The sequence below is a fragment of the Neophocaena asiaeorientalis genome, unplaced genomic scaffold (genome assembly GCF_003031525.2).
Source record: "Neophocaena asiaeorientalis asiaeorientalis breed wild unplaced genomic scaffold, Neophocaena_asiaeorientalis_V1.1 scaffold438, whole genome shotgun sequence".
In the NCBI taxonomy this organism is placed as follows: Eukaryota; Metazoa; Chordata; class Mammalia; order Artiodactyla; family Phocoenidae; genus Neophocaena; species Neophocaena asiaeorientalis.
The window spans coordinates 7,081,245-7,105,479 of record NW_020173491.1 but is presented as its reverse complement, the minus strand read 5'-3'; the positions used below and the strand labels follow the sequence as shown (position 1 = coordinate 7,105,479).

Sequence of the window (24,235 nt, the reverse complement as noted above, 5' to 3'; positions counted from 1 at the left end):
GCATGGCCAGATTTTCCTCCGGCTTTGAAACAGATGCTGTTTTTCTTCCTTTGAGTCCCAGATGAAGTAGTTGGTTTGCATTTAGGAATCACAATGTGTAGAAAAATATAACTAATACTAGAATCACACATAGTGAGGGAAGTGTTTACACTCTGAGAGGCACACATGAATTGGGGAGCTGAGAATCAGCTAAGGGAACCAATATTTAAGTTCTCTCTTTTTTTCTTCCAGTGGATATAGATGAATTCAGGGTAAATGCACATATGAAGAGATTTTGTTCTTGCGCTGTGGAAAGATAAATGTATATTTAGGTTTTTTTTAAACTTTTAACTTCATGTGTTTTTTAGATGCCTAGACAACCAGAAGTTTACTTCAAATTGCTCTTTATAGTAAACATTCTAAATATGAATTACACTGCTTATGGTGTACCCTCATTTTGAGATTCTTTTGTCTCCTTTGCTAGTGGAGTAGGTTAAATAAGCCTCAGTGTTAGAAGAGTGACTAAGGATTACTTTGTCTAATAATAAGTGCTGACAAAGTGTTCTCTGTTAGTAGTTGTCATTCTCTGAAGTTTTATTTATTTATTTATTTATTTATGGCCGAGTTGGGTCTTCGTTGCTGCCCGTGGGCTTTCTCTAGTTGCCGTGAGTGGGGGCTACTCTTGGTTGCGGTGCGCGGGCTTCTCATTGCCGTGGCTTCTCTGGTTGCAGAGCACGGGCTTTAGGCACGCAGGCTTCAGTAGTTGTGGCACATGGGCTTAGTTGCTCTGTGACATGTGGGATCTTCCCAGACCAGGGATAGAACCGTGTCCCCTGCCTTGGCAGGCGGATTCTTAACCACTGCGCCACCAGGGAAGTCCCTGAAGTTTTATAATACAGGGAAAGTTGGCTTGATCTAAACTGTTGTAGCTTGGTAGAAGTGTCTCCTGGCCAGAAAGCAGTCTTTATTTGGAATATTTTTGAGTTTGCCAGATGGCAAATTCCTCTTAGTTGCTGTCCTGCATTTTGAAATCCCATGTGACTTGAACATCAGGATAAAAATGTTGGAAGAGCAGTACTTAAGTATATTTACTGACAGAAAGAAAGTGGATTGGCCTATTGTTTTTGCTCTGCAAAGGGAAGCCTTAGAACACTGTAACACAGAGATCTGATCCTCCCTGGTGTATTTTTACACGTACAGTGTATCTAATGTTAGAAATTAGGAGGGTATGGTGGCTAGTGATGTAAACACTTAGGTAGTCTGCCATCACAAAATTCAGTTTCATAGGAAACCAGATCCCATTAATTTGTATCATGGAACGAGCTAAATGGAATAATTTTCAGGTCAGCAATGGCAATTATTTGGGGAGCAGCAATGTAAGTTTTGTTTTTTAAAACTTGTGTAGCATGGTATGTATGAGTCCATTCTGTCCCACCAACCTGGAAATTAAATACTACAGTCTCCAGTACAAATACAGTAGTGCAGTGTTTAACATTTACTTCAGCTTGAAATATAAGAACTTTGTTTCTTTGGCTGTCAAGCAAATTTGAAAACTCTGCATCAGTTTGAAACTTTTAAGTTGGGACAAAGTGATTTTGGCATGGTTTTGGTTTTCCATGAATTCCCTATTTGAAGAACTTAAATAATCCTTTTAAAAATAATGTAATGTTTAATTTGATAGTTAAGCTTGAGTCACCATGCAGAAAAGCTATGTGAGTAAAGGAAAGTTGGCAGCATTTATTCTTTCTAAAATTAAACACAGTAAGGACAAAATAAGCATTCTCAATGTAAATCCTCTTCATCCCTAAATGAATTTTTATAATTAGATCCTCGGACCCCTGGGCTTTTGTTTGTTTGTGTTTTGTTTTAAATTATTTTAGCAAACAAAAGACGAAAATAAGAGACTTGTGAAAATTTAGATAGGCTGTAGGAATTTGAAATAGACACTTTAATTTCTGGTTTCTCTGTCTACTTCCAGAAGAAGGTAAGTTGTGGGTACTCATCACCTTTCTAATGCAGAATAAACAGTCAGTGAATGTTGGACTCTTCAGAGAAAAATGCTTTGTGTGGGAAATATTTATTGCTTAGTGTGAGAGCATTTTTTTAGTCAGTTGAAATTAAAGGAAAGTAGCAAGAGTTTTTTTTTTTTTTTTTTAATAAATTATTTATTTATTTTTGGCTGCGTTGGGTCGTCATCGCTGCGCACGGGCTTTCTGTAGTTGCAACGAGCAGGGGCTACTCTTCCTTGCGGTGCACGGGCTTCTCATTTTGGTGGCTTCTCTTGTTGAGGAGCACGGACTCTAGGCACACGGGCTTCAGTAGTTGTGGCACGTGGGCTTAGTAGTTGTGGCTCATGGGCTCTAGAGTGCAGGCTCAGTAGTTGTGGTGTATGGACTTAGTTGCTCCGTGGCATGTGGGATCTTCCCAGATAAGGGCCCGAACCCATGTCCCCTGCATCGGCAGGCAGATTCTTAACCACTGCACCACCAGGGAAGTCCCACAGGAGTTATTCTTGAAGAAGACGTCAGTTATCTAATATAGTAACGTGATGTAATCTTTGGTCTTGTGTTTCCTATTGCACAAGTTGTATAGTGTTTGAATAGAATTCCCTATGGGACAAAGACGCTTTGGTGAATATTTGTTTAATGACTACCATTTTCTATAATTTACATTGGACAGTATCTAAGAATATTCATATGAGAGCATTCCTCCCTGCTCAAATTCTTCAAATCCTCTCCATGGTTGGTTTATTCAATAAGTATGTCTTTATATTTAATGTATGGCAGACACTGTGCTAAGAAGCACTGTGAGTAAAAAGAGCTGTTGGAATAGTCATAAATGGTAAAACACAATGGGTAAGTGCTATAGTAGAGTAATAAATAGCTGGAATAGGGGCCAGAGGAGAAACAGGGAGACTAATGGAATGCTCTTGCAGTAGTTTATGCAAGATGAGGCCCTGAAAAGAAGAGATTAGAAAGGAAAGGACTCTTAAAGGAGAGGATGAATTAGAAAGAGATCATTATGAGGTAGAAATAACAGAACTTAGAGACTGGTGGCATGTAAGGGAAAAAGGAAAAAGGAGTCTAGATATATGCCCAGGTTTTTAGCCTGGGAAACTTGATTGATCCATATTTGTGCCCTTCATTACTGCCTCCTACCTGTACTGTTCACTTTGGTAATTCATTACATACACTATTGGTATTAACTAGTGCAAGAGTACTAACTCTTAAAGTTTATTTTCTTTATCACCCCATAGAATTTGGCACAGTGCTGGACACAGTTCAGCATTCAGCACAATGTTGAGTTTATTTAAATTGAATTAATAATAAAACAGTAAAAGAGAACCACAGTAAAGGGGAAATATAGAATTACCAAATATGTATACATGTACGTTTCCCCTAATTTCTCTTGTGGTCCCTTTCCCACTTCACATATCATGGTTGTTTATGTCACTGATTTATTTCTCCTGCACTCCTTGAGTGCAGACAGTATTTCTCTCACTCCCATAACCAGAGCTTAGCATAGCACTTTGTAGTAATGGCAAACCTTTCAAAGCATTTTTAAGCAGGTGCCAAACACTGTGCTAAATGCTTTACATGAATTCTCTTGTTATTCTCACAAAAGCTTTATAAGTTGTGCAGTACTATTTTAATCCCCATTGGTGAGTGCAATCTATGGATTGGGAAACTAAGGCTCAGAGGAGTTAAGTGACTTGTCCAGGATCATACAACTTGTAAGTGGCAGAACCGAGGCCTCTTGATCTCAGAGTCTATAGTCTTCATCATTACCTGTATCATTACCTCTTGTAAGTAGACTGCAACAGAAGGTATTTGTTATATATTGGTTGAATTAGATTAGGTTGTAGTGAAAGGTGTCTTGAAGTTAAGCTGACTTCTTGGCAATATTTATTGACAGTGAAGTTTTGAATTCTGAAAAGACCTGAATATTTCTGGAGAAGAAATATTCTGAATGTTATCCAGAATACTCAGGAGTATGACCACTTATTCATGAATATTTTCTGTACTTTAACCTCTCCTAATATAAAAATTAATTAGCCAGAGGGCCACTGGTGGCATTGAAGGCAAGAAGGGAACAACAGTAGTTGAAGTGCCAGGGAATGAGGACCTACAGAAGATGTGCAAATTGAAGAAAGAGATGGATAAAGCAGTCTGTGGTTTAGTCTTGGCCCTTTTAAACTCACAGAAATTTATTATAATTAGGTGTGTCCATCTAGTTTTATTTTGGGAATGAGGGAATGTCAGGATTATATTAGCTTTAAAGGATAGAGTTTTGGACTTCCCTGGTGGCGCAGTGGTTAAGAACCCGCCTGCCAATTCAGGGGACACCGGTTTGAGCCCTGGTCTGGGAAGATCCCACATGCCATGGAGCAACTAAGCCTGTGCACCACAACTGTTGAGCCTGTGCTCTGGAGCCCACAAGCTACTAAATAAATTTATTTAAAAAATAAAATAAAGAACAGATTTTTTACAAGTGTTCATTAGTTTTTACTGTGTGAGTGTTTTCTCAGGAAGTCAACCCTTTGAGAGAAGTAGAGTTTCTCTGTCAAATTCTAAATCCATTGTCTTTAAATTTCCTTTTTTTGATGTGTTTCTGCCTTGTTTTCATTTTCATTAGCCAACGGTGATCCTTAATTTTGTCCTTATTTGTGAAAGATGGGGAAATAGCACAGGCTAAACTCTTTGGGTAGAAATTGAATTCTAACACTTTTTAAAAAAATCTCTTTATTTATTTATTTATTGGCCGTGTTGGGTCTTTGTTGCTGTGCGCAGGCTTTCTCTAGTTGCAGTGAGCGGGGGCTACTCTTCGTTGAGGTGCGCAGGCTTCTCATTGCAGTTGCTTCTCTTGTTGCAGAGCACGAGCCCTAGGCATGCAGGCTTCAGTAGTTGTGGCATTTGGGCTCAGTAGTTATGGCACACGGACTTAGTTGCTTCATGGCATGTGGGATCTTCCCGGACCAGGGATCGGACCCGTGTCCCCTGCCTTGGCAGGCGGATTCTTAACCACTGCGCTACCAGGGAAGTCCCAAATTCTAACACTTTTGAGAAAAAGGTTGATGAAAAGGAGAGTAAGAATGTCTTGGAATCCCATAAATTTGTCTTTTCCCAAAAGTAATTGATAAATGTTGGGAAGATTCTTATTTTTCTAGAGTTTCCATTTCAAATTCAAACCCTTGTTTACATGTATCCTAAAGGCTTGTTTATATGTATCCTAAAGGCTATGTCCCTTGAGTTTCAGGGATCTTTGTTAAAGTTAAGTGAAGGTAGGTTCTTCTTTTTCCAAAAACTCAACAGGCTATGAAAATTAAATGGTTTTACTTCCTTAATTTTACATTATAAGAATAATCTTAAGAGTCTCTGAATTCTTATTTAGATTGAAGCATGTAAGATTCTAGGTTTTTATTTTGGCCTTTTAGAAGAGTTCTTTCAGTATTAATATTTTCATTTTTTAAGTGTAACGAGAGTGAAGAGATGCATTTAATGGCATACCAGTTGCATTACCATATCCTAAAATTTATTTACCAGGTTTAAATCATATGCAATTCATTAAGTTCACTGCTTAGAGACACTTTTTTCTCTATTTTATAAGATTAAAGGAACTAGAAATGTTTGACTTATAAAAGCGACAAATTAGGAGGAAAATGGGAGTTGTCTTCAAACAACTGCAGCATTGTCATGTTGAAAAAGGGATTTGGCTCCTTTTGTGTAGTCCCAGTGGACTGAACCTGTGTGTGGAATTTATAGGGAGACAGATTTCAGTTCAGTTTAAGGAAGAACTATCCTACCAGTCAGAGCTGCTCAGAGAGAGTCAGCTGCCTGGAAGGGAGTACAGTTTTAAAGTATGGGTTGGATGAAAATCTCCTGGGTATGGATGGTGGGTTCTGCTGTCAGATGGAGAATTGTTTGAGGTGGGCTATAAGGACCCGTTGCACTCTGAATTATTTACCAGGAAATAAGGGTGAGAGGACAGCCAATTTAGGGTGAGAAAGGAGAGCTACAGCTAAGAAAGGGGACATTGAGGGCCCAATATGTCTCTCCCATCCATTAGAGTTCTACATAGTTGATGTTTTCTCTGCCAGAGAGATTTAAGAAAATGTTGGCTCTTGTTCCATAAGAGGTCATTATGCAGAACTTGAGGAATTTTTGGCATGGTCACAGAGAACAATTCTGTCTGTAATGCTAAATCAAATGCTAAGTAATGCTAAATCAAGTGTCCAGGTTGTGGGCTTTAGGTGGGAACAACAGCTTCTGTCAATTGATTTGGTTTTCTTTCTAGTAAATTTAAAATTTTTCTCATTGTTGTTTCGTTGAACTAAACTTCAACAGTAGGATTTAGGCGGAGACTGTTCTTTTGTTCTGCATGTTCGGATTTATTTTCTCAGTTTCCATTTTCGTCTTTACTAGAGAAAAATGTTTCATGAACATTCTCAGCACTGAAATTTGATGTAGGAAGAAAGCTGAAATTGACATGTCCTTCTTCTCAAGGAGGATCCCTGGTTTCTGGGAAGGGGTATGGTGAAGTGGGTAAGAGTATGAATTTTTGCTCTCAGGCCTGGATTTGATTCTCAGCTCCACCATTCACCACCTTTATCACCTTAGACAAGTGACCTAACTTCTCTGGGCCTAAAGTGCGTAAAATGGTTGAGGTCATTGTGGGAATGAGAAAAAAGAAGGATGGAGGATAGAATCTTAAGTGGGGCAGATTTGGAGTTTACAGGGAGGAAGGTCAGGAAGAGATGAAAGAGGAGTCATTTTAGTAGAGTACAGAGGACATGGAACCTGAAGTGGGGAGATCTGGGTTCTTCTAGTCTTACTTTCTCCACTTGTGGTCTGTGTGCCTCTAGGCATATCACTTTTCTGCTGAACGGACTAGACTCATCTCTAAGACTCCTTGAATATCCGAGTTTCTCCTTTTGGAATCTACTTGGAAATAAAAACAGGTGAATCAAGGTGGTGTAATATCCCTGAAACAGGAATTTTGAGAAGGAACAATGTCAGGGTGCCCAGGAGACCAATTTGTCTATATTAGAGGGACAGAGACAAATCTGGAATGTAAGATTTACTGTGGCATATCATGAGAATTATTCCAGGTCCTCTGCTGAGTTTGTAGATAACATAGATGTTGATAAAACTACTTGATACATTAGGAAAATGTAATCATGTGCTTTCATCAATGACCTGTAAATTAAACTGCTTGAGGATTTCTCAATTCAAGGTTGAAAGGAGTTTTGAGGTAGTCTATTGCTGGGGGAGACAGAGCTCAATCTTCTTGTTTCTCTTTAGAATTTTAATTGCAGTTCTCACTCGAAATGGTTTTTTGTTTTTTGTTTTTTTTTGTAGACTGATTGTTCCATTATGGATGGAGGGGATGATGGTAACCTTGTTATCAAAAAGAGGTTTGTGTCTGAGGCAGAATTAGATGAACGGCGCAAAAGGAGGCAAGAAGAATGGGAGAAAGTTCGAAAACCTGAAGATCCAGAAGGTATAGAGGCTTGTAGACCTTTAATCCTTACAACCCTGCAAAGTGGGTATTAATGTCTTCACTTCAGAGGAGAGAAAATGAGGCTCAAGGGAGCTATGTAAGGCCTCCATAGCTGGGAGCAGAACCAGGGTCCTCACATCTTTGCCCTTTCCACTCTGCCACACTGTCTTCCAGGAGATTCTGCTAGTCTATTCCATCTATTCAGGTGGATCCAGGATCTGAACTGCTGAGAATGCTGCTACCATGCAGGGTTTGGGTGGATCCCTCATCCAGTTAACTGTCTCAAGCCTTGGGCCCTGTTAACATTGATAGTTGGCTTTGAGAACTGCTGGCCCCTCTCTGAGGTCCAAAGGGAAGCTGTGGACTTTGTACTATTTTTGTGTTATCTTTGCCCTCAGATCATGCAGAGACTTGACTTTATCTTTAAAATCCTTTGTGATTCCAAAATAATATGAAAGGATTCTAAAGTATGTATTTTTCCCCTCCCTTTCTTTCAGAATGCCCAGAGGAGGTTTATGACCCTCGGTCTCTATATGAAAGGCTACAGGAGCAGAAAGATAGGAAGCAGCAGGAGTATGAAGAACAGTTCAAATTCAGTAAGCTTCAGAAAACACAGTGTCCAAGGGACTCTGCAGGGCCTTTTTGGTGCACTTTTGCCCTGTGAACACTTTTACTAACCAGCCATGAAATTGTCTTGATTATCTTTAGATAAAATTGTCTGTAGATGCTCATTTGGTGGAAAAGAGACAACTTTCTACTATCTAGACCACATTGAACATTTTTGTTTAGAACTCAAGGTACCCATTTTAATTTATGCTAATATCTAGTAATGGGAGAGATGCCTTGATTTTATGTCATGTTATCTATCCAAAAGCTTTGGTGTTTACAAATTCTTTCTTCTAATCCCCTGAAGTATCTGCTATTTATTTAAAAATAGGACAAGGAAAATCTTATTTGACTATATTTTTCCTTTAGCCTGTTAAGTGTTCCTTGTTTAATTATTTCCTCAGAAAACATGGTAAGAGGCTTAGACGAAGATGAGACCAACTTCCTTGATGAGGTTTCTCGTCAGCAGGAACTAATAGAAAAGCAACGAAGAGAAGAAGAACTGAAAGAACTGAAGGAATACAGAATATCCTTTGTACTTTGTTAGGAATGTATAAGGTGTCAGTTTCTCATCAACATCTATGCATTTTAGTTTCTTCATAAGTAGAATGAGGGTCTTCTGCCTGGTGATCTCTAGTTCCCTTTCAACACTGATGTTCCTAGGACCCTGAGTAACTGGTAGTGATATGTAGAGTTATGTTGCATGCAGGAATCTGTCGCAATCAAAAGTCCAGATCCTTTAGGATTAACTAAAGGCCTAAATCCTAATAGTACCAGGTTATTCTTGCCTTGTGGTATTAGACTCTGAAACAGGTGGACGATGCAGTGAACCTCATCCAGGGGAGAAACTGGCTTCTATGTTTTAAAAGGAAATGTTTAGCAGCCCTCCTGTGTCCTTAGTAAGACCTTCCCTACAGATACAGCCTGGTTTGTCTCCATAGGTGGGTAGAGAAAGCATCCAAGAGAACTTTGCTTTGGTTCACTATTGCCTTTTTGGCATCCACTTGAATGTCTTAATAGACATCCCAAATGTAACTTGGCTGAATCAAAATTCTCAATTCCGTGCCTCATTACCCCGACCCTCATCACACCATCTCCTTCCCCACCCCCACCCCCCCCACTCCCAATCTCTTCTTTTTCTGGTCTTCCCAATCTCAGTAATGGTACTCCTATACCCCCAGGTGCCTGGGCCAAAAACTACCTCCAAAATGTACTCCAAATCCTGCATTTCTTGCTTTCTCTGCTGCCACTGCAGTCGTCGTAGACCTTCTCTGGGCTACTGTGACCATCTAATTGTCTCTGCTTCTGCTCTCCTCCCCCACAATCCATTCTCTAGACAATAGTCTGGGGAACTTGAAAACATACGTGGGATCATATCACTTTCCTGTTTGAAATACTAGTGGCTTCCTGTTGCATTTAGTCTTAAGTCTACATTCTTCACCAGGTCCTACAAGGCTCTGCATGATTTCGGCCAACCCACCACCCTGTTGTATCTTGAACTACTCTTCCTCCTGTTTACTATACTCCAGCCTACTGGCCTGCCTTATGTTCCTCTCATACTGAGCTCTGTGAGGCATTTGCTATTTCCTCAGCCTGGAATGCTCTGCCCTCAGAGTTTACAAGGCTGGCATTTCATGACACTTGGGTCTCAGCTCCGTTACTCATAGAGCACCCCATCTAAAATTGTACCCACCCCCATCACTGACTATAATGTCATTTTTTTTTTTTTTGCCGTACGCGGGCCTCTCACTGTTGTGGCCTCTCCCGTTGCGGAGCACAGGCTCTGGATGCACAGCCTCAGCGGCCATGGCTCACGGGCCCAGCCGCTCCGTGGCATGTGGGATCTTCCCAGACCAGGACACGAACCCGTGTCCCCTGCATCGGCAGGCGGACTCTCAACCACTGTGCCACCAGGGAAGCCCTATAATGTCATTTTTTTAATGGTCTCTGTCACTACCTGAAAATCTTAATTTATATGCTTACTGGTTTGTGTTGTTCTTTATTGCTGGAATATAAAGTAAGCTCCATAAGAACAAGGACTTGATCACCACTGAATTCTCCAGTGCATGGCATATAATAAGTTCTTAGTATATATGTGAATATATTAATGAATGACTCATAGGAGAGGTTAAAAGGGCCACCTTAGCTTTTTCCTTCTGTGAGAAAGCTAATTTGAGTATTTCATGCTTGTATGTTGAATAACCTCACTAGTGTGACTGAGCAGGCTTTACCTCTAAGATTGATAATATGACTGTGTGTATGTGCTAATTGGTATTTGTTGAAGAGAGTGTGCAGTAGGTTCCATTAAAAAGTTATGTAGGAAAAAATGTGGACAGATTCCCAGGGATTTGGTTTAAGACAAATTTGGTTTAAGGTGACTGACGGTGATCGAGATAAGGTGGCAGCACGGTGCCGCAAAACCTGCTCTGAACTGGTAGCGAAAGACCTGGCTTCAAGTCCCAGTTCTTCTAGTGGAATTCTGGTATAACACTAAGTAAGATAGGAGTTGATGGAAAGTCACACCTCCATCCCAATTGTAGGACTGAGCTTGATTTCTCTGAAGCTTCCCTCCCGAACTCTGTTCCGTGGTGACCCCAGGATGATACTATGCATTGATATATCTGAGATGGGCAGATATATGTATTGCATTGTTTTAGGCACCTGGCTTTTTCCTCTAAAGAAAAATATATTAATTACACTCTCATTTGAATTATGTCTTGTTTCATGTGCTTCATTTGGTAGGCAAGCAAATAAGACAAAGTGTCTCCCAAAGCAGCATTTTGGAGAGTATTGTTGGTGTGGTATGAGTGTGAGTGTGAGAGGCCTTTCGGTTTTCAATTCAAAGAGAAGAATGAACAGGGCAGCCATGAGGCAAAAGATACTTTTCTGTCCTGGTAACATTACAGCACAATATTGAAGAGGCTTCAGGGGTATTAGCTTTTTTTATGTATGTATATAAATTTATTTTGTTTATTTTTATCTTTGGCTGTGTTGGGTCTTCGTTGCTGTGTGCAGGCTTTCTCTAGTTGCAGAGAGTGGGGGCTTCTCATCGCCATGGCTTCTCTTGTTGCGGAGCACGGGCTCTAGGTGCGCAGGCTCAGTAGTTGTGGCGCACGGGCTTAGTTGCTTCGCGGCATGTGGGATCTTCCCGGACCAGAACTCGAATCCATGTCCGCTGCGTTGGCAGGCGGATTCTTAACCACTGAGCCACCAGGGAAGCCCAGGGTATTCGTTTTTATTGGAAACTTGGAACGTTCTGACTGTCTAGAAAAACTGAAGCAAAGCAAGCCTTCCAACCCACTGATGTGCTAATCCCAAGCATGCATGTAGCCAGAGTCATGTTGAAATAGGAGTTGAAGGATTAGACATTTGTTTATTGAAGCTCTAAATCAGGAGCTGGTTCTTGGCTTTGCTTGGTTGCTATAAAATGATACATTTTGTAATGTGATACTTGTGAATACAAATAAGCTATGGTTTGTGCCAGTACAAACAACAGAACTCTTGTTTCTTTCAGGTTAGAGCAGTATTTATTAATATTATGTGTGTTGTAAAACAATGATTTTTAAAAAAAATGCTCATCTAATGCATTCTATGAGGTTTTTGAGATGTGTTTGTGTATTTAAAGCATTTTAGGGGGAAAGGGACTTAGGGGAAAAAAGGGCTTATGCTTTGGATATGGATCAAAAATGTAACTACCACTTCCTTCCTGCCCACCAAAAAAGAAGAGGTTGAGGGCTTTTCTTCACTTCAAAAGAATAGAAAGTTAAGTGTTGGTTTTTCTCTTTGTCTTGGTATTATAAATGTGTGGTTTTGTTATATTTTTTCCATTTTTGTTTTATTTTTCAATATTTAATATTAATTTTCTTTGAGAGTTTCTATCCTTTAGTGATAGAGTTGTAGGTGAAAATCACAGCATGCTCATTGTTTTTGGTATTCTGTACTAGAAAGATGAAACTTGTTTCTTTAATTTTTATTCTAAAAAATGAACATTTAGTATTAACATATTATCAGTTTCCATGATGACCTTAAAAACATTAAATTGATGAAACTCAGAATAGTACTGAGCATTATGCATAATCTGTATTGAATATTAAAAATGCTTAAGATAACTGGTGCCCATAAGAATTGAGTTAGTGTCTGAAGAGTGATCAGAATTAGAATTTCCTAATTTCTGGTACCCAATTTCTCCATTATTCAAAGATACAGGAATAGCTTAGACCGTATACCCCTACCCCCACCCCTTTGGGCTGATAATACATACTTCTTAGATATCTTGGGCACTAGATGTCACTATTGTTCCAGCAAGGCATTACTGTATCTTATGATGTTCCAATACATGTTTCAGTACTTATCTGTTGATTGATATGTTGTGGGAGAGCATGAAAAGGAAGGAGGGGAGGGGGTTGGTGGAGAGAACAAAAGAAACTGGCAAAGCTTGAGGGCTAGAGATTGACATCAAGCATGAAAAAAGTATGTTACAAGTGAACTGGTTGCTTTATGCTTTTAAAACAACTTTTCAGTCCTGTGTTGTGTTGCATATGCACAGGGGTTTCTCATTAAATCACCTTGAGAGTGTTTAAAACAGGTTCCTGGGCCTCTGGAGGTCCTTATTCAGTAGGTTTGGGACAGGGGAGGGACTCTGTCTTTTAATGAGCCTTAAGGTGATTCTGATGTTGTCTTGCACCAGCAGAGTAGGAGTTAGTCTTCATGATGTCTAAAATTGAATGCCACTGGTAGTCATAGGACACTCCGCAAAATTTGATTTTTACCCTTGGGGGGAAAAAGCAAATATTTTTATGTTTTCAGGGAAGCTACATTTTTTCTGTTGCATTCTTCAAGATTTTTGTTTTCTCCAGCAAGCGTGATATTGGCCATGTCTTTGGTAATAGCAGGTTTTCTGGCTGTACTCTGATTCTCATTGAGAATCAAGGAAAAAGTTTGCTTCTCTGTATTATTTTGGGCTTGATTTGCTGTTTTCCTCCTAGTCACCTTTATTTATTTTTAAAAGAAAAATATATATGTATTTTGGCTGTGCTGGGTCTTAGTTGTGGCATGCAGGATCTGGTTCCCTGATGAGGGATCAAACCCGGGTCCCCTGCATTGGGAGTGCAGAGTCTTAACCACTGGACCATCAGGGAAGTCCCTTCATTTCTTTTTAAATCAGCTGGATTTGACTGGCAGAATAAGGAGGGGAGGGCATTTTTAAAATAAGTAGATTGAACATTCCATGGCAGAGCTGAAGTGTTCACGGGTTATATCTGCCTTCCATCTCTTGATTTATCATTGTCCTGCTGTAGCTCTTCTTTTTGCTTAGTTTGACCCTTAACCTGTAACTCACAGTAATCTCAACAAGGTTGGAATTTCTCAAGAAAACAAGAAGGAAGTGGAGAAGAAAGTGGCTGTGAAACCCACAGAAACCAAGACCAAGTTCTCCCAGGCAAAGCTGTTGGCAGGAGCTGTGAAGCATAAGAGGTCAGCCCGAATTCACACAACTTTAATCTCCTTCTGACTGTGTGCTTTGAAATGCCAGACTAATGGTAGCCAGAACAAAAGGTTACCTAAACATAGGTCTTGGTGAAGTTCCTTTGGTGGTCTTACCTCTCTCTCCCCTACCAGATTTGGTGTCTTCTATAGCCTTTGACCATTGTCTCTCTGTTCATTGAACATAATAGCTACTCTTCATTGGATACCTGCTATGTGCCAGGCATTGTGTTAAGTACTTTCCATACATGATTTCTTTTATTCCTCTCAACAACTCTGTGAAGTACAGGTTCTTATTATCAGAGGAAGAGACTGAGAATCTCAGAGGTTGAGAACCTTTGTCCAAGGTCACAAAGTAGTAGGAGAGGTGGAGTTCAGTACTTGAGCATCTGTTTCTAGGCAAACAAGGTAGCAAGTTCTATGGAAGGATTTATATAGGGTGTACTTAGATCATGGAGGAGGAATAACTGCCTGGAGGTGGATATATGTGCTCATGTTGGGGAAGTTAAGGCCTTAGAAAGAAGAGATTGACTAGGTAAGACAACTAGGGCTTTGACGGGCAGACGGGGAGAGCAGAACATCCCAGGAAGAGAGAAGAGCTAGGGCAAGGGCACAATGATCTATAAGAACATGGCAGCTGTGACAGGGTTACACACCTGGCTGGGGCTCTGCTTGTTTGGTGTGGGGTGGCAGCACTGCCTTGTTTGCTCCTCTCTTTTCAAGTCTTGAAATGGCACCAAAGTGATTAAATCTGGTCATTTCAATTTGACCAACCCTACCACAGGCAAAAGGATGTTAAGCTTAAGTGCAGACTATTAGGGAAATCAATATAGTATATTGACAACCAGCCACATGTTTTGAAGAAAGTGTGTTGAAGCAGTTTTGTGGTTTGGCACACCTTCTGTATGCTGATGTTCCCAGGAACATTGCTAGGAATGTTGCTTACATGTAAAAATGTCGTCGTGGTATAGCAGCCAAGGGGAGGAATATCAGTAGCCTGAAAAGGGCCAGTTACCCCAGCCATGAATTATTCCTTTCAAGTTTTCATATAAGCTTTCTTGCTGGCCTAGTGTCTTTGAGGATTTGGATGTGGGTCAGTTGTACTGGGCTATACCAAGAAAGGGCTCTCTAGGCGGTCAGTTAGTTACCTCTCAGCAGTGTCTTGCTTCTAACAGAATGTGTTGTAAGTAGCTCTCCTAGTCCTTAGATCAACTTTTATTAGATCATCCTTTATTGTTGTTTTGTGTAGCAAGGTGATAAATTAGTCTCCTGGGGCAGGAGTTCCTAATCTACCCAGCCTTGGGTTTATTAGAGTCACCTGGGAGTTTGTTAATACTGTAGATTGCCTCACAGTAATTCTGTCTGGCTCAGTAAGTTTGGAGTGAGGTCTGGAAGTCTAATTTTTAAAGTTCCATGGATAATTCCGATGCTTGGTGAAAGTCTGATGCCTGATATATGTTATGAAGCATAGTAATAAAACAAGCCCCCCTGAACCCATCACCCAACTTAAGACCTAGAGCATTATCAACAATATGAGTCTGCCTCTGTGTTCCTCCCCATTCTGTCTCTGTGCCTTGACATCCTCACACCACTTTCCTATATCTAGTTTACCATTCTTTTGCCTCTCTCTTTTTTTTTTTAAGACGATGTTGGGGGTAGGAGTTTATTAATTAATTAATCTACTTTTGCTGTGTTGGGTCTTTGTTTCTGTGCGAGGGCTTTCTCTAGTTGTGGCAGGCAGGGGCCACTCTTCATTGCAGTGTGTGGGCCTCTTTTGTTGCAGAGCACAGGCTCCAGACGCGCAGGCTCAGTAGTTGTGGCTCATGGGCCTAGTTGCTCCGCGGCATGTGGGATCCTCCCAGACCAGGGCCCAAACCTGTGTTCCCTGCATTAGCAGGTAGATTCTCAACCACTGCGCCACCAAGGAAGCCCGCCTTTCTTTACTCTTAGTAGTTTTGGGGTTTTTTTTGTTTTTTGCTACCTATATAGGTACCCATAAATAATGTAATAGCTTGCTTGTTTTGAACTTTATAAAAAATGATTTCATGGGCTTCCCTGGTGGCTCAGTGGTTGGGGGTCTGCCTGCCGATGCAGGGGGCACGGGTTCGTGTCCTGGTCCAGGGAGGATCCCACATGCCGCGGAGCGACTGGGCCCGTGAGCCATGGCAGCTGGGCCTGTGCATCTGGAGCCTGTGCTCCGCGACGGGCGGGGCCACAGCGGTGAGAGGCCCGTGTACCGCAGAAAAAAGATTTCATTATATACACACCACCTTCTGTGAATTTCGTTTTTCAATCAAATTGTTTCTCTGATTGAAACAGTTTTGTGTGTGTGTATGTATGTGTATGTATAGCTATAATTCATTCACTTTCACTGCTGTATAATAGTGCATTATTTGAGAGTCCAAAATTTGTTCATTCTCCTGTGAATGAATGTTTGAATTATGACAAACGGTGCTGACAGGTCAAGGACATACTTTGTTACATATGTACATCTGTTTCTCTAGAGCTGTGTGTCCAATATGTTAGTCCCTGGGCACCTGTGGCTATCTAAATTAATGAAAACTAAATGAATTTAAAATCCAGTTCCCTAGCCACACTAGTCACATTTTATTTATTTATTTATTTTTATTATTTTTGGCTGTGTTGGGTCTTCGTTTCTGTTCGAGGGCTTTCTCCAGCTGCGGCGAGTGGGGGCCACTCTTCATCGCGGTGCGCGGGTCTCTCACTGTTGTGGAGCACAGGCTCCAGACGTGTGCCTGCGCATCAGTAGTTGTGGCTCACGGGTCTAGTTGCTCTGCGGCATGTGGGATCTTCCCAGACCAGGGCTCAAACCCATGTCCCCTGCATTGGCAGGCAGAACTCAACCACTGCGCCACCAGGGAAGCCCCACACTGGTCACATTTTAAGTGTTAAATAGTTACATGTGGCTTGTTGCTGCCCTGCTGGACAGCACAAATACAGCAATAAAGTGATTTATAAACTAGTATCTCCTTATGGTCTTAATTTGCATTCCCCTGTTAACAAATGTAGTTGACATATCATATGTTGATTTGCCATTCATGTGTCCTGTTGTGTGGAAGGTCTGTTCATTTATATTGCCATTTTTCTACTGCGTTATTTGTATTCTTCTTATTGATTCATAGGTTTTGTTTGTTTTTAAACGTAGTCTTGATATTTATTTTCTCCAGTTTATAGCTTATCTTTTTACTTTAAAGTGGTCAAATATATTTAATTTTAAGGTGGTCAGTTTTTAAAAATTGAGATATAATTGACATATAACACATTAATTTCAAGTGTACAACATAATGATTTGATAATATGAGATATATATACATATATATATAGTGAAATGATCCCCATAGTCTAGTTGACATCCATCACCACACATAGTTACACATTTTTTTTCTTGTGATGAGAACTTCTAAGATCTGTTCTCTTAGCAACTTTCAAATATACAATATAACATCATTAACTATAGTCACCATGATGTATACTACATCCTCACTACTTATTTATTTTATAACTGGAAGTTTGTACCTTTTGAAGGTGGTCCATTTTAAGGTGGTCAAATCCATTAATATTTTCTTTTTATGGTTAGAGCCTTTTATATTTTGTTCAAGAAATTCTTTCTACTCTGAGGTTGTAATATAGTTTTTCTTGTAAAAGTTTTAGAATTTTTGTCTTTCACATGTTAGTCTTTAAATCTGGAATTGATTTTTGAAGGGTATGAGGTAGGGATCCCATGGCAATTTTTTCTTCAAATGAAAAGCCAGTTTTCTAGCAATTTACTAAATACTTCTGCCTTTCCTCAGTGATCTTCATTGTCACCTCTGTCTTATAACAAGTTTCCATACCTATACGGGTTTGTCTGTGGATTCTTTTTTCTGTTCCTAGGATCTGTTGGACCAGTATCACTCTGTGTAATTACTGTAGCTTTGTACAGATATTGATATCTGGTAGAGCAAGTCTCCTTACATTCTTCTCAGGGTGTCTTGTCTATTCTTGGCCACTTCATTCTTGCATATAAATTTTAGTTTTAGTTTAAATTCTTTAATAATCCTTTTGGGATTTTTATTGGAATGTTATTAAATTGCTTGATAAATTTATGGAGAGAACAGATCTTTATGGATTTGAGTCTTTCTCTATCCATGGCATATATCTACATTTATTTGTTTCCTTTAATTAAAGTCATCCAATAAAGTTATAGTTTTGTTGTTGTACATGTCTTTTGTTAGATTTATTCCTAGGTTTTTGTTTTGTTTTGTTTGTGGTACGCGGGCCTCTCACTGTGTGGCCTCTCCCATTGCGGAGCACAGGCTCCGGACGCGCAGGCTCAGCGGCCATGGCTCACGGGCCCAGCCGCTCTGCGGCATGTGGGATCTTCCCAGACCGGGGCACGAACCCGTGTCGCCTGCATCGGCAGGCGGACTCTCAACCACAGCGCCACCAGGGAAGCCCGGTCCCTGTTCTTTTAACTTGTGATTATAGGACTATCTATGTTTTCCCATGTCTTTTTGAGTCAGTTTTATTTAGTTATATTTTCTGGGAATTTGCTCATTTTGTCTTTTTTCAAGTGTGTTAGCTAAATTGTCAGTATTCCTTATTTTTCTGATTGCTGTTCTGTCTGTAATTGTCCTTTTTTCATCCCAAATATTGATGAATTATACTTTTATTCTTATTTTCATGAGAGGGTAGTCTTAGTTTTATTAGTCTTTTCAAAGATCTTTTGGGTTGGGCTTCCCTGGTGGTGCAGTGGTTGAGAGTTCGCCTGCCGATGCAGGGAACACGGGTTCGTGCCCCGGTCTGGGAAGATCCCATATGCCGCGCAGCGGCTGGGCCCATGAGCCATGGCCACTGAGCCTGTGCGTCCGGAGTCTGTGCTCCGCAATGGGAGAGGCCACAACAGTGAGAGGCCTGTGCTCTGCAACAGGAGAGGCCACAACAGTGAGAGGCCTGCATACCGCAAAAAAATAAAAATAAAAAAAAATAAAAAAATAAAAGATCTTTTGGGTTTACTTCTTATTTTTTCTATTTTATTAAGTTTTGCTCTTTAATATCTTCTACCTTCTTTGGAATATTCTTTACTTTCTTCAAACTTATACTTTTATTATTTCTGTTATAAATAACTGTCAGATACCATGCTAATTAATTTTCAGCTCATTTCAGTTATAAGCATCTAAAGCTATAATTTTTCCTCAGCTTTCATTGTATACAATTTTGTATTTCCAACTAAGTACTTTTAAATATCCATTATGATTTCTTTGTTGACTCATGAATTAGAACATTTTTTAAAATTTCCAAACATATTGAGGTAACTTAACCATATTTCACTGGTTCTAAGATGAACCTGTTTCTCCCTCACATTTTAATACCTTATAATCAGTGGTGTCTTAGAGTCTATGAAATATAATCTTTATCTTTTGTTATCAATTTCTCCCTTAATTGCATTATGGTTTATATGTGCTGATTCTTTTGAAATTGCTTTAGACTAGCTTTGTGACCTATTCCTGAGATTAATTTTTGTGAATGTTCCAAGTTGAGGAGAATCTGTGTTTTGTAATTGTTCTGGGTTCTATGTAGGTACAACAAAACAAACTAATTGATTGTATTGTTCAAATCATCTGTTTCTTTACACATTTGTCTGCTTGTTCTATTAGTACTTGAGGGGAGTTTTTGAAATCTCCTACTATAGTAATGATTTCTTGATTTTTTTTTCAGTCTGTTGAACATAGTATATTTTTAAGCTCTTTTAGAAGCATAGATGTTCAGGATTATTCTTTCTTCATAGTGAATTAAACTTTGTTTCCTTATAAACTAACTTCTTTTATCCCTTATAATACTTTTTGTTTTAAAGTCTATTTCCTTAATATTAATATAGGTACCCCAGTCTTCTTTGGGTTAGTGTTTGCCATGGTTAACTCTTTTTCCATTCCTTTACTTTCAGTCCTTCTGGGTCTTAAGTTGTTTGTTTTGCTTCTAAATTTTTAGGTGTGTCTCATGAATAGCTGATTTAAAATTTAGTCTGTTAAACTCTCTTTATAGGTATGCTTGGACATACTAGGATTTTTTATACAATTTCTGCTATCTTTTTTTTTTAATTAATTAATTTTTGGGCCATGCCACATGGCTTGTGGGATCTCAGTTCCCCAACCAAGGATTGAACCCGGGCCGTGGCAGTGAAAGCCTAGAATCCTAACCATTAGATCACCAGGGGACTCCCCAGCTTCTACTATCTTAATGTTATTTGTCTTTTTACTTAAAAATTTTTTTCCATGTATTCTTTTTATAAAAATTGATTACAATTTTAAAATCTTTTATTCATTTTCTTTTCTTTCTACTTGTTTGGATTTTTGTATTCTATTTCTATTCGTTTGGTGGCTTACCTTGCAATTTATCAAGAATACTTAGTAAAACCTAAAGTAAATAGCTATCTTACTTTCCTGCAAAATTATCCATGGACCTTAGAACTTTTAGCTACAGTCACGTTCTTCCTTCCTTACATGCTGTCCAGGACTTTAGCATGGTCATGTTTAACACCACAAATTAGATGCTGTTTTTTTTATATAGACTGTTTAGATTTGTATTTACAAGTTTCTTTGTTCACCATCCCTTCCTTCTGGGATTAAGGCCTTCCTCCTGGGACCATTTCCTTCCTCTTTGGAGTGCTTTCTTTTTTCTTTTTTTTTGACTGTCCTAAATTTTTTATTAGGTAAGAATTTAGAAACATTACTTAATATTAGTGGTAACAGTGGAGCTGGAGAGCATTGTGTCTTCTAGCTGCATGGCGAGAGAAGTACATTCTCTAGATATTCTTTTAGTGAAGGTATTTTGGGTGACTTTCAGAATCTCTAGCCTGTCACTAAAGATATTTCCTTCAATCTTTAATAACTTAACTAAATTTTTGTCATATATAAATATGTCCAGATATTCTTGAAGTCCATCTGTGGTTCTAACCAAGATGAATGATGACGACAAAGAATCTGATGTTTTGGTGATGCTTGAAGCTGTAATGCTTCACCCCTTGAATTGGTCAGAGGTTTAAATTATATTTATAACAATAATATAGCTGGAAGGAGATTAAGAACCTGAAATGAAGACTTTTCATTTCAGATCATCTCAGCTCCTTGAGGCTGCCTAAGACCCATATAAATAGTTATTGGAGCTCCTGATTCCCAAAGTTTGATCCCCAAGATTGGACCTAGCTCAAATCACCATATTTTTTTGTTACAGCTCAGAGAGTGGCAACAGTGTGAAAAGACTGAAATCGGACCCTGACCCAGATGACAAGAATCAAGGTGGGTGGCAGCTTTCATTTTGTTCTTTACTCATCATATATGTGAACCATGGTAAAAGGCTGGAATGCATTGTATCTGTGGAGGAATGCGTGCATCTCTAAGCAAACCTACCTAAACTTAACTTACCAAACCGTTTTAGGCTGTGCAGGATTTAAACCTAGCAATATGTCAGCTGCCCTGCAAAGTAATATGTTAGAAACCAGTGGAACTGATAAGTGACAATTGTGTTGTCCCAGGAGCGCTTACAAAGCCAAAGCCCTGGTCATATCACCTCTACTCACAAAGAGTTTTTCTTTGTCTCCCTTAAATGTCAAGTTTCTTCATTTCACCTGGCTGGCTACCCGTGAGAGGTAGAATGCCTGGCTCCTGCTGTTGGTTGGATTGGATTGAACCGAGAGGCTACTAAATACAGTTTCCAGGAGTACACTTTCTTTGGTGGTTCCTTTTATGTGATCAAATCTGCTACTGTATTAAGTGGCACAAAGTTATAAGTGAAAGTGAGTGTTACTCAGGACTGAATCAAGGATAAGAAATTCAAGAGTGTTTTCAGTTCTTCTACTCCTGACTCCCTGTGGAATTGAGACTCTGAGCTGAACTCAAAGGGTCATCGATAAAACAGGGCTTACATTTATTTCTGTGTCACGCAAAAAAATGGATATTTTAAAATATATTTTTTTCTTTCAAAAAAATGATTATTTAAAAAAGTATATCCACTGAACTCCAGTAATGGTGAGCTGTTGCTGATATCTTTTTACTCTAGAATGTACTTTTGAAAAAGATATTAAGCGAAGAGCCTCCCTTCTACCTGTATGTCCTCTTCCATCCAATTCTCCTTCCCAGTGGGAAATAGTATTATATATTTTTAATGTATATATGTATATATCCAGAGCTATTCTATGTATGTATAAGAAATTACACATTCTTTTTTTAAAGTGTTTTATTATAGATAACTTAAAACATATTCAAATATTGAGATGAAAGTATAATGAACCCCATCATGTACCTTGAACAGTTTTTTAAAAAGTAATTAATTAATTTATTTTTGGCTGTGTTGGATCTTTGTTGCTATGCACGGGCTTTCTTTAGTTGCGGTGAGCGGGGGCTACTCTTCGTTGCAGTGCGCGGGCTTCTCATCGCAGTGGCTTCTCTTGCTGTGGAGCATGGGCTCTAGGCACACAGGCTTCAGTAACTGTGGCACACAGGCTCAGTAGTTGTGGTTCACCGGCTTAGTTGCTCCATGGCATGTGGGATCTTCCCAAACCAGGGCTCGAACCCTTGTCCCCTGCATTGGCAGATGGATTCTTAACCACTGCGCCACCAGGGAAGTCCCAACAATTTTAAACACATGTCCAATCTTCTTTTTTTTTTAAAGAAAGTTTTATTTATTATTATTATTTTTTGGCTGCGCTGCACGGCTTGTGGGATCTTAGTTCCCCAACCAGGGATTGAACCCAGGCCACGGCAGTAAAAGTGCTGAGTCCTAACCACTGGACCGCCAGGGAATTCCCCGTCCAATCCTATTTCATTTAAATCTCCCAACTGTAGTATTTTGAGGCAAATCTCAGACATCAAATTATTTCATCTATAATTCTTCTGTATGTATCCCTAAAAAAATAAGGATTCTTTGTTTTTTTAACATAATTGCACTACTATTATCACACCTGAAATAATTATAATAATTACTAAATGTTATCAAGTATCAGATTAGTATTCATTTTCCTCAGTTTTCCCATACATTTTTTTTCTTAACAGTTGATTTTTGTTTTTAAGATTCAAATGCAACACTGTGATCACTTGTTTTTTTAAATTGTATTGAAGTATAGTTGATTTATAATATTGTGTTAATTTCTTCTGTACAGCAAAGTGACTCAGTTATACATATATATTTTTCATATTCTTTTCCATTATGGTTGGTCACAGGATATTGAATATAGTTCCCTATACTATATAATAGGACCTTGATGTTTATCCATGCTACATATTAATAGTTTGCCTCTGCTAATCCCAAACTCCCAATCCGTCCCTCCCCCATCCCGCCTTACCCTTGGCAACCACAAATCTGTTCTCTATATCTGAGTCTGTTGTTGTTTCATAGTTATGCTGATGTGTGCCATATCTTAGATTCCACATGTAAGTAATATCATGTGGTGTTTGTCTTTCCCTTTCTGACTTACTTCATTTAGTACGATAATCTCTGAGTTCACCCATGTTGCTGCAAATGGCTTTATTTCATCTTTATGGCCAAGTAATATTCCATTGCGCGTGCACACGCGCCACCATACTGTTTCCCATAGTGGCTGTACCAGTTTACATTCCCACCAACAGTGTAGGAAGGTTCCCTCTTCTCCACACCCTCTCCAGCATTTGCTATTTGTAGACTTTTTCATCAGCAGGCAGACTCTCAACCACTGCGCCACCAGGGAAGCCCTGTTATTTGTAGACTTTTTAATGATGGCTACTCTGACCAGTGTGAGGTGGTACCTCATTGTAGGTTTGATTTGTATTTCTCTAATAATTAGTGCTGTTGAGCATCTTTTCATGTCTGTATGTCTTCTTTGGAGAAATGTCTGTTTAAGTCTTCTGCCCATTTTTGGATTGGGTTGTTTTGTTGTTCGGTTGTGTGAGCTGTTTGTATATTTTGGTAATTAAGCCCTTGTCCGTCACATCATTTGCAAATATTTTCTCCCAGTCCATAGGTTGTCTTTTCGTTTTATTTATGGTTTCCTTTGCTGTGCAAAAGCTTATAAATTTGATTAGGTCCCATTTTTAAATTTTTGCTTTTATTTCTATTGCCTTGGGAGACTGACCTAAGAAAACATTGGTACGATTTATGTCAGAGAGTGTTTTGCCTGTGTTTTCTTCTAAGAGCTTTATGGTGTCTTGTCTTATATTTAATTCTTTAAGCCATTTTGAGTTTATTTTTGTGTATGGTGTGAGGGTGTGTTCTAACTTTGTTGGCTCTAGGCATGCGGGCTTCAGTAGTTGTGGTGCACAGGCTCAGTAGTTGTGGCGTGTGGGTTTAGTTGCTCTGCAGCATGTGGGATCTTCCCGGACCAGGGCTCGAACCTGTGTCCCCTGCATTGGCAGGCGGATTCTCAACCACTGCACCACCAGCGAAGTCCCACATACTGATTTGAGTATGTTGAACCATCCTTGTGACCCTGGGATGAATCCAACTTGGTCGTGGTGTATGACCTTTTTTATGTGTTTTTGGATTTGGTTTGCTAATATTTTGTTGAGAATTTTTGTGTCTATATTCGTCAAAGATTCGCCTGGGAGCTTCTCTGGTGGCGCAGTGGTTGAGAATCTGCCTGCTAATGCAGGGGACACGGGTTCGAGCCCTGGTCTGGAAGGATCCCACATGCTGCGGAGCA

At 39.5% G+C, this 24,235-nt stretch overlaps 1 protein-coding gene across 3 annotated transcripts in view; it reads left to right on the top strand.

Annotated features, from left to right (window-relative positions):
- The window catches only part of PSME3IP1 (proteasome activator subunit 3 interacting protein 1), a 41,773-nt gene that overhangs the window by 3,080 nt on the left and 14,458 nt on the right, over nt 1-24,235 (top strand). For 2 of the 3 annotated variants that reach the window (XM_024747476.1, XM_024747477.1), the window contains exons 2-6: nt 7,338-7,479; nt 7,977-8,075; nt 8,490-8,611; nt 13,424-13,557; nt 20,797-20,861. In XM_024747476.1, coding sequence (XP_024603244.1) covers nt 7,353-7,479; nt 7,977-8,075; nt 8,490-8,611; nt 13,424-13,557; nt 20,797-20,861 — 547 coding nt within the window. In that variant the 5' untranslated portion in view covers nt 7,338-7,352. Of the gene's footprint in view, nt 1-6,720; nt 6,938-7,337; nt 7,480-7,976; nt 8,076-8,489; nt 8,612-13,423; nt 13,558-20,796; nt 20,862-24,235 lie in introns of those variants that run through there. The other variant, XM_024747478.1, reaches the window with a different exon arrangement.